We start from the raw sequence: 14,202 nt of genomic DNA, 5'->3' as shown, positions 1-14,202 counted from the left end.
TCAAGTTGTGAAATATTATTTCGCTGGAACTTTAAAAAATCTGAAACATTTTTCATTTGCGTCCCTCGCATCTTATGAGTCTTTCATTGCTGGAGACTGCCCCTCCAGACGGACGCACCACACAGCTTTAGGCAGGGGCTCCCTATGAGCTGAGCAGAGTAGCTGGAAGAGTCGGCCCCCACTGGCTAGACAGAGCCCTTCCAGCCTGCGGAGCCTAGTGACTCTAGCCACAAACACTTATTGAAAGAAACGGCAGAGGTGGGTTAATAATTTAGCAATCTTGAATTTCAGCATCTCGTTCGATTCGTGCAGTGGAAACCAAAGACAAAATGTATGTGATAGAAGGCTATATGGGATGTTTGATGTGATGGACAAGAGCGTATGCAGTTCGGCGTAGAAGAATGGATTTCCAAGCGGCTTGATACGACTGCTGATAGACGAGAAACGCAGCAAGTTTCTTCCAAATATCCGAAATGTGAAACGAAACGTATGCTTCTGAAGTAACTCGTTGCAGAAGAATTGTTGACAACCACCGTGCGGGAGGGAAATAGATCAATGTCTCGTTTTTTGATGTTGCAACGACCGCTTTTTGGGCCTAACTTGAATAATTCCCACATTTACGGGCCAACCATTTTACTAACTTCTTCATCGCTACAGGGCTAACCTACGTACTCAAAAGAGACTTGCCGCTTCTGTTACCGGTGTCGGTAAGAGAAAGATCTGGATGGACCCATCTGAGTCCTCTGAGATCGCTCAAGCCAACTCCAGAAATGCCATCAGAAAGTTGGTCAAGAACGGTACCATTGTTACCAAGCCAACCAGAATGCACTCTAGATCCAGAACTAGAATGATGGCTGAATCCAAGAGAAACGGTCGTCACGGCGGTTACGGTAAGAGAAAGGGTACCAAAGAAGCCCGTTTGCCATCCCAAGTTGTCTGGATCAGAAGATTGCGTGTTTTGAGAAGACTTTTGAGCAAGTACCGTGACGCTGGTAAGATCGACAAGCATCTATACCACTCTTTGTACAAGGCTGCCAAGGGTAACACTTTCAAGCACAAGAGAGCCCTTGTTGAACACATCATCCAAGCCAAGGCCGATGCTCAACGTGAGAAGGCTTTGAAGGAAGAGGCCGACGCCAGAAGATTGAGAAACAGAGCCGCTCGTGAGAGAAGAGCCCAGAGAGTCAACGAGAAGAGAGAAGCTTTGTTGAAGGAAGATGCTTAAATAGCTTTTAACACTCGCAATAAAATGCCCCACACTTAAGTTTTAATTCATATCTTCCTCCCACTTATAAACCCATGCAAGCTTGCGTTTCTCCTTATTAATTTAAAGGACTTCTCTAGCATTTCTGAATCAGTGGAAAAGGTTGTTCTGTCCTTAGACTATCATTTTCTGTATCCAAATCTTTTTTAGTACAGACCAACCGGTTTATCTCGGTGAAATGTCCTGAGAACACTAAAATCAATCTTAACCCAGCCTTGCAATGGGTGGTTTAGTTTACAATCTATGAAAGGCGTATGTACTTCAGAACAGACCCTCGATCTCTCCGTCTTCGTCCACTTCGACATTCATGTAACCTGCGTAGGTCGACAATCCTGGAATCGTTTGAATTTCAGCAGCCAATGCATACAGGTAACCAGCACCAATAGACGCTCTCACGTCTCGTATGGGAAACTTGAAGCCAGTAGGAACATTCTTTAACGAGGGATCGTGTGATAAAGAGTACTGTGTCTTGGCAATGCAAATCGGCAAGTTAGCGAACCCTTGCTGTTTGTACATGTCGATTTTACGCTGAGCTAGAGGAGAGATCTCTACTTCAGCACCACCGTACATCTTTTGTACGATTGCAGACAGCTTTTGTTCGACAGATTGCTCAGTGTCGTACAAGAACTTGAAATCGGTAGGTTGTTTACTGGCCTTGACAACAGCCTTCGCAAGTTCAACAGCACCTTTACCACCTTCTGCCCAATGATTGGTAGCAACCGCATCGTAGGCGCCAGCTTCTTTTGCTGCTTTCTGAATTGTTTCAACCTCAGCATCTGTGTCGGACTCAAACTTGTTAATAGCGACAACAACAGGGACTCCAAACTGCTTGGCATTAGAAATTTGTTTGCATAAATTCGCAGCACCTTTAGCGACGAGATCAACATTCTCTTGTGTGTACTCGGCAGGCAGAGATTGTCCAGGTTTAACATCTGGAGCACCACCATGTAATTTCAAAGCCCTTACTGTCGCAACCAGTACGACGGTATCTGGAGTAAGACCAGAAGAACGACACTTGATGTTGAAAAAACGCTCCCCACCCATAGTGAAATCAAAACCAGCCTCGGTTACCACATATCCGCTTTCAACGTCGGCAGCACTGTTTTTTGGCCTACCCATCAACTTCAATGCAACTCTATCCGCAATAACAGAGGATGCACCAATTGAAATATTGGCAAAAGGACCTGCGTGTACCATGACTGGGGTACCTTCCAAAGACTGCATGAGATTTGGCTTGATAGCATCTTTCAACAGCGCAGTAACGGCACCAGCACAGCCAACATCTTCGGCCGTTATAGGTTCACCGGCTTTGTTCGCAGCTACGACCATATTACCGACTCTCCGTCTCATGTCTTTCAAGTCCCTCGACAGAGCAAGGATAGCCATAAGTTCTGAAGCAACTGTGATATCGAAACCAGTTGACCTTGTGAGTCCTTTTTCAGTTGCAGCTTGGCCAACTGTGACTTGACGTAGCATACGGTCATTGACATCGACAACTCTTTTGATGGTGATAGTGTCAGGGTCAATATTCAAACGAGCAAACTTGCTTATTTCTTCTGTTGTCAAGTCATCAGGATTGCTCTTTGAGATAGCAAGCTTTTCGAGGCGCTTTAACATAGACTCTGTGAAAGTGCGACTTCCCTTCTTTTTGGGCACCAATCTGTTGTAAAAGGTTGTATCCTTCTTCTGGGTGGACTCATGAAACATACGCGTATCTATCGCAGCAGCTAGCAGATTGTTAGCAGCAGAGATAGCATGAATGTCACCTGTGAGATGCATGTTGAATTCATCCATTGGAATAACTTGAGCATACCCACCACCTGCAGCACCACCCTTTACACCAAACGTAGGACCCATTGAAGGTTGACGTACGTTAGCAACTGAGGCCTTTCCTAAATGGGCCGTTAAAGCTTGCACTATACCCATTGTTGTGGTGGACTTACCTTCCCCCAATGGTGTTGGAGTTATACCAGCGACCAAGACGTATTTACCATTTTCGCGATTATCTAGTCGGTCGATGATAGATGGAGCAACTTTAGCCTTGTAATGACCAAATAGTTCGAGTTCATTAGTATGGATTCCCAGTTCAGCAGCTACCGTGCTTATAGGTTTAGGTTTTTGTGCCCTTGAAATGGCGATATCGGAAGGCACGGGGTCAAGGAGTTTCAGCGGTAACGGCGAAATGGTTGGCATCTTATTAGCCTCTGAAAGTTGTCGTTCCGCAGCAAGTAGTACATTTTGAACCAGCATCGCGACAGTCATAGGGCCAACTCCGCCAGGGACAGGTGTGATGAAAGATGCTTTCTCCTTGGCAGATTCAAAGTCAACGTCGCCGACCAATTTCTGACCAGATTTTTTGGATGAGTCTGGGATATAGTTGATACCAACGTCGATAACAACAGCGCCATTCTTTAGCCATTCACCTTTAACGTAGTTGGCTCTGCCTAGAGCAGCTACTACAATATCCGCCTGAGAAAGGATTTGAGGCAGGTTGGCGGTGCGGCTATGACAAACAGTGACTGTAGCATCCAAATTTTTCAACAATGATGAAACAGGAGTACCTACAATGTCGGAACGGCCCAACACGACCGCATTTTTGCCTCTTATGTCAAGACCAGCCTCTTTTAGTAGCCTAATGCATCCGTTTGGGGTGCACGGGATAAACAGTGGCTCACCTCCTTTCTTGGACAGCTCTCCGGCATTGTACCGATGGAAGCCGTCCACATCTTTTGAGGGCACTACAGAGTTAGTGATCTTGGTTTCGTCGAGATGTTTGGGTAACGGCAGTTGGATCAAAAGACCATGAACGGCATCGTTTTGGTTGACAGCTTCAATTATGTTTAGCAATTCCGCTTCTGAAATGTCTTCGCGCAATTTTTCCACGTCACAATGAACCCCGCTTTCTTTTGACGCTTTTAGCTTCATGCGAACGTATGCGGAAGAATCGGGTCTAGCGCCAATTTGTAATATCTTTAATGTGGGCTTGAAAGCAGGAATCTCGCTTCGAATCTGTTCAATTCTTTGGAACGCCTCATCTCTGATGGTTTTAGCAATTTTGGTACCAGAAAGAGTGTGATAAAAGGACTGTAAAGGTGTTTTCGATGTGTTCAGCGATAGCACTGTAATTGATCTAAAACGAGGATCGTAAAGACGTCTCAAAGAGCCTCGTTTGAAAGCACGCGATAACATTGAAACTACCGTGAAACAAAGCGCTTCTTTGAACGGGTAAGTATGGCTTTCTAAGTTATTCTTTCGACATGCCTATCGAGCGTCTAATATAGGTCTCGGTCTCCAGTGGGAAAGTTTTGATGCTTTAATTTAACATCACGTGGTGCACTGGCATCGAGTCAAAAACCTTACTTATATTGTGCTGGAAGATGAGTTGAGGGAGTCTGAGTCAATGATCTAATGATTGGCACTTAAGCAGAGATGTGTCTTGATGAGTCTTATCTTATCACAAGGATGGTCCTTTGAAGTATCCCAAAATCTGAGGTACCTCGGGGAATTGGCCAGTGTGTTCATTGATAGACTTGTGAACGGCAAAATGAGGTCGAACATGGCTTTTCATCGTTCGCAGGATTTGGAGAGGTCATTTTTTGTCAAGCTTGGCTGATCGGAGTAAAGTTCCCATCGATTCAGAATATCAAAAAAATGGCCGGAATAACGTCACTTGACATCAAGTTGAGACTCTTGGTTGTTGTCCGGTGAGGCCTCTATAGTTCTGAAACCTAGTGATTGGAACAGCAGGTTTCACCGATGCGTGAAAGGAGTGCCAAATTGGTGTTTTGTGGACATTTCATGCAAAATTGGTGTTTTGTGGGGTAATAAATATGCGACTATCCCGCAAAAATATGGTAAGAATGTATTTCCTGGTTTTTTGGATGAATCTTAACGCTTAACAACTTCCCTGGGTCTTCATTTACGCTTCATTTACGCCTCATTTGTATCAAAACGTAGCGGCATCAGGGCCGGGATTATCATGCATTTCATGAACAGCAGTTCAATTTCGCGCGCGATCTTTTTGCTCACAGAGCATCTCCCTAAAGCTCAAGAATTGATAACATTGCAAGAGACTACAATGTTCGACGCTTTGCAATTGTCAAACGGAAGGGAAACCTTCGGGTGTTAGCATTGACACATTCATGCATTACCTTATATATAAGATAAATTGGACAATTTCGATATTCGTATATGATGATGTAGTCTGAAGCGTTCTGTCAAGGTAATCCAGGGTCTTTGTTCAACCTTCCAGACCCCAGCACACCTCTTTTGACTAACATTGTTCTCTTTAATAATCATCAAAATTTCAATTATGCCTGTGCAGTAAATCTATATATAACATTCATTACCTATGCAAATTTTACAATTTCACAACATCTGAACAACGCCGCATGATATGCTTCTATCTGGTCTTTCTTTCTCTCCTTTTAACGCCATTTTCTGACCATTTTCTGGTTAGATCTTGTCGCCCTAAGAACCGCTATCTGGGCTGTCATCGCTCCCAATGGCATTTCTGGGCGCTCTGGAGTGCCGATCATCGTTTGGACGCCGCAGGGAATTTCCTTGTAGTCCGGCGTATGCTTGATCGGGTGGTCTTGCCGCTGTAGAAGGAACAAACGAAGGCAGATCGTAGCGTGGGAAGTCCACCTGCTCTGACTCGATATCTGCAGAAGTAGGAGGTGGACCATACAGCTGCGGTTGTCCCGTGTACATGGTGTCAATAAGCTGGCGTTGTCGAGCAGCAACTTCCTGCGCAGCGAGAATCGTTTGTTGGTTGACGGTTTCCTCCGGAGATGCTGATCCCGGAGTATGCTGATACGTGTAGTCGTGCATATTGACAGGCACGCACTTGTAAGAGCGAGAATTGCCATAAACTCTGCGGGCGTATTCCAGCGGAGTTATGGCCTCCGAAACCGTCGAGGTTCGCATGCCGGTGCTGTTCGCACTCATGGTATGCCCACTACCATCAACATTCCGCAAAATGCCATATCCCGTCACGTGACCTGGAGAAATAATATGACTGTCACGGGCCGTCGTGGGAGCATTCATCATTGTCTGTAGACGTTCTGATGCCATGTTCATGCCAACAACAGCGTTTTGGGACGGCGAAGACGACGATGCATTGGAAGCAGCACTGGACACCGAGGAGTCGCCGTACGATCGCAGCGGTATGGGGCCGTTGCTGACGTCTTCTAGGATTTCCATGAATACTGTGTGGAAGATACGCTCGTTTTCTGGGCTCTGTGCGGCGCCATCCTCGATGAGTTGTAGCAGCTCGGTCTCGTACGGAGTGACTGCAGATCCATTCTGCAGTTTGTTAAGGATGGACTTCTTCCATACCTGGATATGCGATGAGATTTGTTTTTTGGCACGGTACTCGCCCAGATTGTGGTGGATATAGAGTGAGATGAGCTCGTTGCGGCCGTAATTGCGTTCCTTGAGTTTGATCTTGGCCGTGCCTTTTTTCGGGATGATGCGCAGAGCGGCCAGAAAAGCATTTTCCACGGACACCGACCAAATGTCGGTGCTGGCCAGCGCTGCTGACGACGCAGCAGACGACGACGAGGACGAAGACGGCACAATGGTGTGTTGGACGGATGGTGGTGGCGCCGTTGCCGCCACGGGTAGCTGGGATGCGAAACGGGGCGCCACACGGCTGCCGTGCCGCGCGATCGCATTAGCGACATTGTGCAAGGGCATAGCCTCTCCGAGTCCCGTGTTCACGAGTGTTGTGCCGGTGTCGTTATTGGGATCTTCGCGACAACCATCGTCATCCTCGTCATCGTCATCGTCATCGTCTTCGTCGTCGTTGTTGTCCCAAACACCCGCGACACCACGTGAATGTCGCGTGGCCTCGTCTTCTTCGTACTCCATGATGTCGATGACGTGTTCTGGCATATCCGTTCCGCTTACGTACACGTCGAATATCCGTGTAGAGCGGTTTGGAACCGATTCCTCGTTGTTGTCCATATTGTGTGTGTAAGTAGCGCAATGAGGGCACACCAGCACAAGGAACAGACTTGGAATGTATCTTGAGGGTTATCTTGAACAAACCACTCGAATGTCTACTCTGTAAGTCTACTCTGTAAGTCTGCTCGGTAGTCTTTGTCTTTCGTTTTCCTCTTCTCCTGCCCTTCTCTCTCTATCTCTCTCTCTCTCTCTCTCTCCCTGGGTTTTCTCTCTCGCACATAACGCGAAATTACAAATTCACCCATCTATATATATGCACCATTCTTACGCTGCCCACAGCATTTATCTGTCGAGTTCCTACACTGGCCTTCTTGCGTGTGTAATTTTTCTCTGTCGGGCCCCGCCTTGAGCAAACCGTTTGATCTGGGACTGCTGCCCGCCGGATCCGGTTCGATCCCGTCTGGCGCCATTACACTACGTTAAGCTGTTCACTAAGAACTATAGACATTCACAGCGGCTTGGTAAACGAACTAGCCTTGCCAGCCGAGTATTCTAGACCACCGTTACTGTAGAGCCACTACCGCTACTCTTACTGCTACTACTGCTTATACTACATGCAGCTGTATAATACTAGTAGTGATGGCAAGCAAAGTCCTGTAGTTCAATAAAGGCTGGTGCGCGTCGATGTCGACTCGTGGAGCGGGATGTTTCACATCTGCATATGTGAAACACCGGGCCGTGCAGCGAACGTGTTTCAGATTTTTGGGCGGAGCAAGGGAAAAGGGTGGAAATGACGTAAGCTGGTGTCTGGGTGTTTGGTACTCGAGTACGAGTTCGGGATATTACGTAATATATACCTCTATTGGGTTCCCTCTAGTCGCTGAGATAACTAGCATAGTCGTCCATAGATGCGAACACTGGCAACGCTTTGAGTTTCTTGCGTGACATTGGACCTCCGTCCTCGGATGCAGTGGTTGTTGCTGCTGCTGCTGCTTGTTCGGCCTCGCTCTCGCTTTCACTGTCGCTCTGGAAAGCCTGTGCCAGCGCCTCGTCGTCACTTTCGTCGTCGCTGACGCTGTCGTCGTCCCGGCCCCGCTTCTTGACATTAGCATTGCTCTCGTCGGCAAAACTGTAGAACACGTCGTCGTCTGCTTCCTCTGCTTCCTCTGCTTCCTCTGCTTCCTCTGCTGCCTCTTCCTCTTCGTCGTCCTCTGACATCGACATCATATCTTCGTCGTCGTCGCTGTCGTCCTCAACATCGGGCCGCGATTTCACCAAGGCATCCCACACGTCGTCCTCATCCAGCTCGCTACCCTCGTCAAATTCGTTGCTCTGTCCAGCACCCTTTTCCTTGTCCGCACGCTTAATAGCACTCTGCTTCGTGCTGAAGTACTGGTGGAAAAACCGCTCGTCGGGACTCACCTGGTCCGCCTTCTTGGCCAACCAATCTTGCGTGTTTGCTGGCACAGCATCTAGTCCCGTAGCACGAGTATCCGATGCTCGCACTATCAGTGATCCCGTGTGAGATCCGCCCAACGGTTGCATGATAGAAGAACCACGCGTCGAGGGTTTCTGCTTGGCATTACGGTACACAAATCGATCCAAGAAATGTGCCAAAGTGTAAAGTCCCAAATCGGGTTTCGTCACATCTTCAGAGTTGGTTAAAAATGCCTCCGCATACGTCTGCACTGTTGGATGGAAATGGTTCAAGAAATGGCGCATCTCCCATGCAGATGAATGGTCCGCATTCGCATATTTCGGATCCCTCTTACCACTGTCATATGCCAATTGTTTGGACGAGTCTGTTCCCGCATCCTTTTCCTCCTCTGAAGCGTATTCAGCGTCAGCGGGAGTGTTTGTAAACAGATTTTTGATCTGTGGCACTGCTTTTGTCAGCTGTAGGAGCAAAAACAACATGCCTGCTAAAGCACCTACATTTAGCCAACTTGAACACACTTGCAAGATTCTTTTCACAAACGCTTCCACACGCGCCACATGTTTATCATGCTTCAACGATTTGTAAAGCAAATTCATGTAGATTCCCTGCTTGGATGAAGTCACTAAACGTGCGTCCAGTAAACTTTCGTAAAGCGTACGGTAGTATCTGTCATTGTTTAGCTCCGCTTTCAATGTGACTTGATGAATCAGTACCAACGCCTGCACAGCCGTGTTGAAGTTCGACGAGTGTGTTATTTGGAATAAAGTGTCCAAATGCGCTTCGTAGACACTAGCGGGCATATTCGAAAATGGAAGAGCTCTGTTTAGGCCTGTGAGAATAGCAGAGAACAGTTTCGAGTTCTTCTCGTCCACAACCTCCTTGTCTGTCCTGTCATTCTTTACCGACTTGCCACCTTTCTTACCACGCTTGAAGTTCTTCTTCCGCTTGTTTTCGTAGGATGCCTGCTTGTTTTTAGGAGCATGGTCCCCACCTTCCGCGTTTTCAGAGTCCGTAGATAACAAAAACTTTTCAAACAAGGTAAAGTAAGTCTTGATTAACTGATTGGCAATTTTATCCTCTGATCTTTTCAAGATTGTCTGATTGAGTGTCAGTACCGAGTAATACGTGGTGTGGTAATCCGCACTTGGTCTCAAAGCCACGTCAACAGTAGCATCGAGTACAATCGACTTCATATTTGGGTGAGCCTGCTCTAGTTTGAGCAGTTGGAATGATGTCTTCGACGATACTTTGTTGTCGATATCACCCAGTTTGTTGACCCCTAGTCTTAGCAAATTGAACTCTTGCTCGGGTTTAGCAGTTAACAGATCGAAAATATGCGAAAGCACTTGCATACGGACATGAATAATGGGGTCGTGCGACAATCTTTCAATAACTTGCAACACTTGGAAGAAAAGAGTTTTCAGGTAATCTTCGAAATAAAATATGGCTAGTGTTCTTTTGTTCAGCATCATCGATAGGTTCTGGTTTTTGAAATACCTTAATTTTCTGTCGGGAAGTAAACCATTCAGCAGAAGATCTTTCAAAGCATTCAAACTTTGCAAAGCGGAGTTCCTGGACTTCTTGCCACAGTAGGAGATAAGAGTATCCAAAGATTTTGTGTTGTGCAAAGGCGACTCTTGGATCAACAAAGTCAACGCAGAGATTTTATCGTTGAGGGTACCGTCGCTCAAAATTTGGGACATAAACTTCCGCTGCGACGAGTTTTTAGTAAATTCGTCGAAATACAGAGTGTTGTCAGCTTCAAGCGCTTGCTTTGCGCGCTGGTATAGTGTCTCAATTTTGTCCGCGGGTAAAGGTTCATTTTGAAGGTTTGCCTGAGGGTCCAGCGGAATCTCGTACCATACAGCGTCTGCAGGTACAAGCAAGTTGTCAGAAGTCACTAGGTGGGTTTGTGAGATCAGGTCTTTGTCTTCCTTTTTTTCCTCGGCGGTTTCGGCGTCTGAGTCTTGATTAAGAAACGGACCCTCCTCGTCGGATGACGATTTTTCGTCATCAGACAATTCAGGTCCTTCTATCAATTGCGGCTCAGCGTCTTTCACAAGCTCCGGTATCGATTCTGAATCACTCCCTTCTTCTTCTTCTTCTTCTTCTTCTTCTTCTTCTTCTTCTTCTTCTTCTTCTTCTTCTTCTTCTTCCCTCTCTTCTTCCTCAGCATCCTGAGGAGGAACAGCAGCATCAATACCAGCGGTCTTCAAAAACTGTTTGAAATCATCATCAAACTTTTTATCACTGCTCTGTTTCGAGCTTTCGAATTCCTGTTCACTCAAATCGTCATCATCTGAAAGCCCACTGATCAAAGTTAGATCCTTTTCGGAAGCGCCCAACGCCAAAGCTTCGCGACGAATGGCTTCTTTTTCGGCGATTTTCTCCTTCGAGTCTTGTTTAGGCACAGATTTGCTAGTGTCTGATTTCTTGGTATCTTTTCCAGAGTCCTTTTTGCTCGATTTCGATGACTTCTTGTTTTCCTTCATTTTAGAAGCCACCTTGTGTTTGAGGTTTGACAAATCCAAGCCCTTGCCATCCATATTGGGCGTAGAATGAGATGGTATAGTGTATTGGAACGCTCTCAAGCTTTATTCTTCTTTAGATGTGCTTTAGTCGATCACAACGCTGAAGCTCATCTCATCTCATCGCTCATCCATCCGCTCATCGCGAATAGTATACCGGGAAATTTTAGAAAATTTTCATGGGTAACGTGATCAGCAAAGGAAGCATAATCACGTGATTAAATCTTTAAAAGAGATAGTTGAGGTGTATGGGTTTTCTAATTTAGATCACCAGCGACACAGCTTCAAGGCATTGACAGGTGCATAGAACTACTGCATTGAATACCATCGCTTTCAAGAGGCTTATTCCCGCCGTTTATTGCCTTTATTTTTGCTTGGATAATTTCGACGCTCAATGCACGATTGGATTTTAGACGTTTGCTGCAGGAAAGTCGGGATTGCAATGAATGCCCCCTTTGCTGCCTTGCAGCAATTTCCATTCTTGATGTTGCCGTGCGGCGGAGCGCAAATCGCTTAGCGGTATGACAAACTCTCCAAAACCGGCTGTTTCAAAGTTCGAAGACGCAGAAAATCTCGGTTCTTTGGAAACCTGTGTTTCAGGCTGAAACAATGCAGGTCGTGCCTGTCCGGCTAGTAGGCAAGCTTGCAGTTCTTTCAATGGAAAAAAATAGGGTTCCTTCTTGGTGGCGTCACTCTGCATTGTTTGTTTACACTCTTCCCAATCTGTCATCAAGTATGAACCGTGCATCTTCGAGAAATAGCGGCTTTCTGCAAACCGGGACTCAATTGAGGTGCATGAAAAGTCAGTTTCAGCCGTTCAGGCCTTCGAGGCATTTCTCAAAGGCCGTTTGAGCGTTGCATTGTGTGAGATCTGTGAGTTGATGGAAGAAGGGACAGGATCAATCTCAATTAGTTGAGCTATATTGATTCAGAGGGTTATTGACAATACAAAACAAGAGGAGAGAGGAGAGAGAAACAAAGAGCAAGGGCCGATTGAGAATGATGCTGCATACTACTGATCCCGCGAAGGGCGGTATGTAGGAGACCAGTTGCATTCTTTGATCTAAGAGAGGAAAAAGTACACTTCGTCACGTGACAGCTCTCATTTTCTCCTGTGTGCGCAGTTTGTGCTACTCAGAGGTGCGAGACCTGGTTGGCTGTGTAGCATGGCGTTATTTCTTGCGAGTCTTACGAGATCAAGCGCTCTGAACACCTCAATTGGGGGTTTTCAATCTCATAGTCTTGTGCCATGATATACGAACTTCTGCTTCCCGTATTTTATCATTTTTCCCTTAAGTGACGCACCTTGTTTATCTTCTTCCCCGTTGCATTACGTAATCAAGACTGTAAAGTTCAACCCGAGCGGGTTTCTCCCCATGTCGTATGAAGTGTTTGATTTGGAGGTGTGTCACTGTGTTCGAGCAGCTTTTTTTAATGATAATTTCTTCCATTGTCTAGCCATGTATGTTATTCTCTGTTGGTATTCCGCTAGACCCATGCTGAAACCCTTCCCATTAGAGATGCCTCTCTAAGATATTGCAATTATTCTCAAACCCATGAAAAATCATCACGTGTTGTCTTTCGTATCGCTCTTTTACCCGGCCATCTACTATTTTACCGTTTATAGTGATCCAGCCACTTATTGAGAGAAATCTAAACCGGGTTTGAGAAAAGTTACGCACTCTACCTCTGTATAGGTGGCAACTCCTGGTTTAGAAACACCAACTTAACTACAAAGGAACAAGAGATTATGTCTTTGAAACGTATCACAAAGGAACTCAACGACTTGGGAAGGTATGTTTGAAAATGTCACTTTTACTGGGCTTTGTTCAGCGCATTCATTCTGTCAGGTTCGCTAGCTGCAGAAACAAAAAGATCAGAAATTGTCACAGGGTGTTTTTTGTGGGAGCCTCGTGATATAAAGGGAGAGAGAGAGAGCGAGAGAACCACGGAAACTGGTACCATCTTCGAATCTCTAAAGTCTTCAGTTTAACGAAACCTCTGTCCTGTTTCCCAAGAAGCGATCTAAACGCTTCTCTTTGACGACAATAATAGTAATAATCGCAGAATGAACCCGGAATGAAAAAAGCTCAAGAAAAAAAAAAAATTTAAGGAACTCGCATGTATGCTAACCAAATTTTCACGTTACAGAGACCCTCCCACTTCATGTTCCGCTGGACCTGTGGGTGACGACTTGTACCACTGGCAGGCTTCCATTATGGGACCACCAGACTCTCCCTATGCCGGAGGTGTCTTTTTCCTGTCGATACATTTCCCAACAGATTACCCATTCAAACCACCCAAGATCTCGTTCACAACCAAGATATACCACCCCAACATCAACGCCAACGGTAACATCTGTCTGGACATTTTGAAGGACCAGTGGTCGCCTGCGTTGACTATTTCCAAAGTTCTGCTTTCGATCTGCTCGTTGCTAACAGATGCCAACCCTGACGATCCTTTGGTGCCTGAAATCGCTCACATCTACAAGACCGATAGATCCAAATACGAGGCTACCGCCAAGGAGTGGACTAAGAAGTATGCAGTTTGAGAAATCCACCCGGTCGGTGGAAATAAGCAGGTGATAACAAAACTTCGACTACTACGCAGGGTTGCGAATAAACTTTCAAAAAAGCCCACTTGCTCGTCAACCCGCGCAGCCCGGTAGACAATCGCACCGCCAACGTCGGGTTTGCTCTTGCTCATTAGGATACCAACAGCATTTTTTACCAAGCAATCAAAGGGTGGCAGTTTACCCTGTAGACCCTCCCGTTTCAGTACTTTTTTCGAATGAATGGAAAGCTATACATATGTATATAGATATGTTTGTATCAATGTATATATTTCCCAGGTCGAACTGCCGTTGACAACAACGAGGAACCTCGATTTTTGCCGTTTGGCTGGTTTAAGCTAAGCGTCCCGTGCTTGGAACAGTAGGATAAGAATTCCTTCAAGTAATCAACCAGGTCAAAAAAATTAAAAACACTCACGGTGGGGGTCGAACCCACAATCTTCTGATTAGAAGTCAGACGCGTTGCCATTACGCCACGCAAGCTTTTGTT

General features: G+C 46.0%; 5 protein-coding genes and 1 non-coding gene across 6 annotated transcripts; 2 read left to right on the top strand and 4 right to left on the bottom strand.

Annotated features, from left to right (window-relative positions):
• Positions 1–329: 329 nt before the first annotated feature.
• Positions 330–1,225, top strand: LALA0_S09e03202g (LALA0S09e03202g1_1; the record flags this gene model as incomplete). The annotated part of the gene is made up of 2 exons (XM_022770717.1): positions 330–331; positions 658–1,225. Coding segments are annotated over 2 exons (570 nt in total).
• Positions 1,226–1,525: 300 nt separating this feature from the next.
• On the bottom strand, positions 1,526–4,453 carry MIS1 (LALA0S09e03180g1_1; the record flags this gene model as incomplete). Its single annotated transcript, XM_022770716.1, has 1 exon — positions 1,526–4,453. The coding sequence occupies one exon, from the start codon at positions 4,451–4,453 to the stop codon at positions 1,526–1,528; it is 2,928 nt and encodes a 975-aa protein (XP_022630029.1).
• Positions 4,454–5,734: 1,281 nt separating this feature from the next.
• TEC1 (LALA0S09e03158g1_1) lies at positions 5,735–7,162 on the bottom strand (the record flags this gene model as incomplete). Its single annotated transcript, XM_022770715.1, has 1 exon — positions 5,735–7,162. One exon carries the CDS (start codon positions 7,160–7,162, stop codon positions 5,735–5,737), a length of 1,428 nt encoding a protein of 475 aa, XP_022630028.1.
• Positions 7,163–8,047: 885 nt separating this feature from the next.
• MAK21 (LALA0S09e03136g1_1) lies at positions 8,048–11,158 on the bottom strand (the record flags this gene model as incomplete). The annotated part of the gene is made up of 1 exon (XM_022770714.1): positions 8,048–11,158. One exon carries the CDS (start codon positions 11,156–11,158, stop codon positions 8,048–8,050), a length of 3,111 nt encoding a protein of 1,036 aa, XP_022630027.1.
• A 1,732-nt stretch (positions 11,159–12,890) lies between these two features.
• Positions 12,891–13,691, top strand: LALA0_S09e03114g (LALA0S09e03114g1_1; the record flags this gene model as incomplete). The annotated part of the gene is made up of 2 exons (XM_022770713.1): positions 12,891–12,934; positions 13,292–13,691. 2 exons carry the CDS (start codon positions 12,891–12,893, stop codon positions 13,689–13,691), a joined length of 444 nt encoding a protein of 147 aa, XP_022630026.1.
• A 432-nt stretch (positions 13,692–14,123) lies between these two features.
• Positions 14,124–14,195, bottom strand: LALA0_S09e03092r. The gene has a single exon. It is a non-coding gene; the product is annotated as a tRNA-Arg (tRNA).
• Between the last annotated feature and the right edge of the window lie 7 nt (positions 14,196–14,202).

This window comes from Lachancea lanzarotensis, scaffold LALA0S09 (genome assembly GCF_000938715.1).
Source record: "Lachancea lanzarotensis genome assembly LALA0, scaffold LALA0S09, whole genome shotgun sequence".
Taxonomy (NCBI): domain Eukaryota; kingdom Fungi; phylum Ascomycota; class Saccharomycetes; order Saccharomycetales; family Saccharomycetaceae; genus Lachancea; species Lachancea lanzarotensis.
This window is presented reverse-complemented; position numbering and strand designations above follow the sequence as displayed.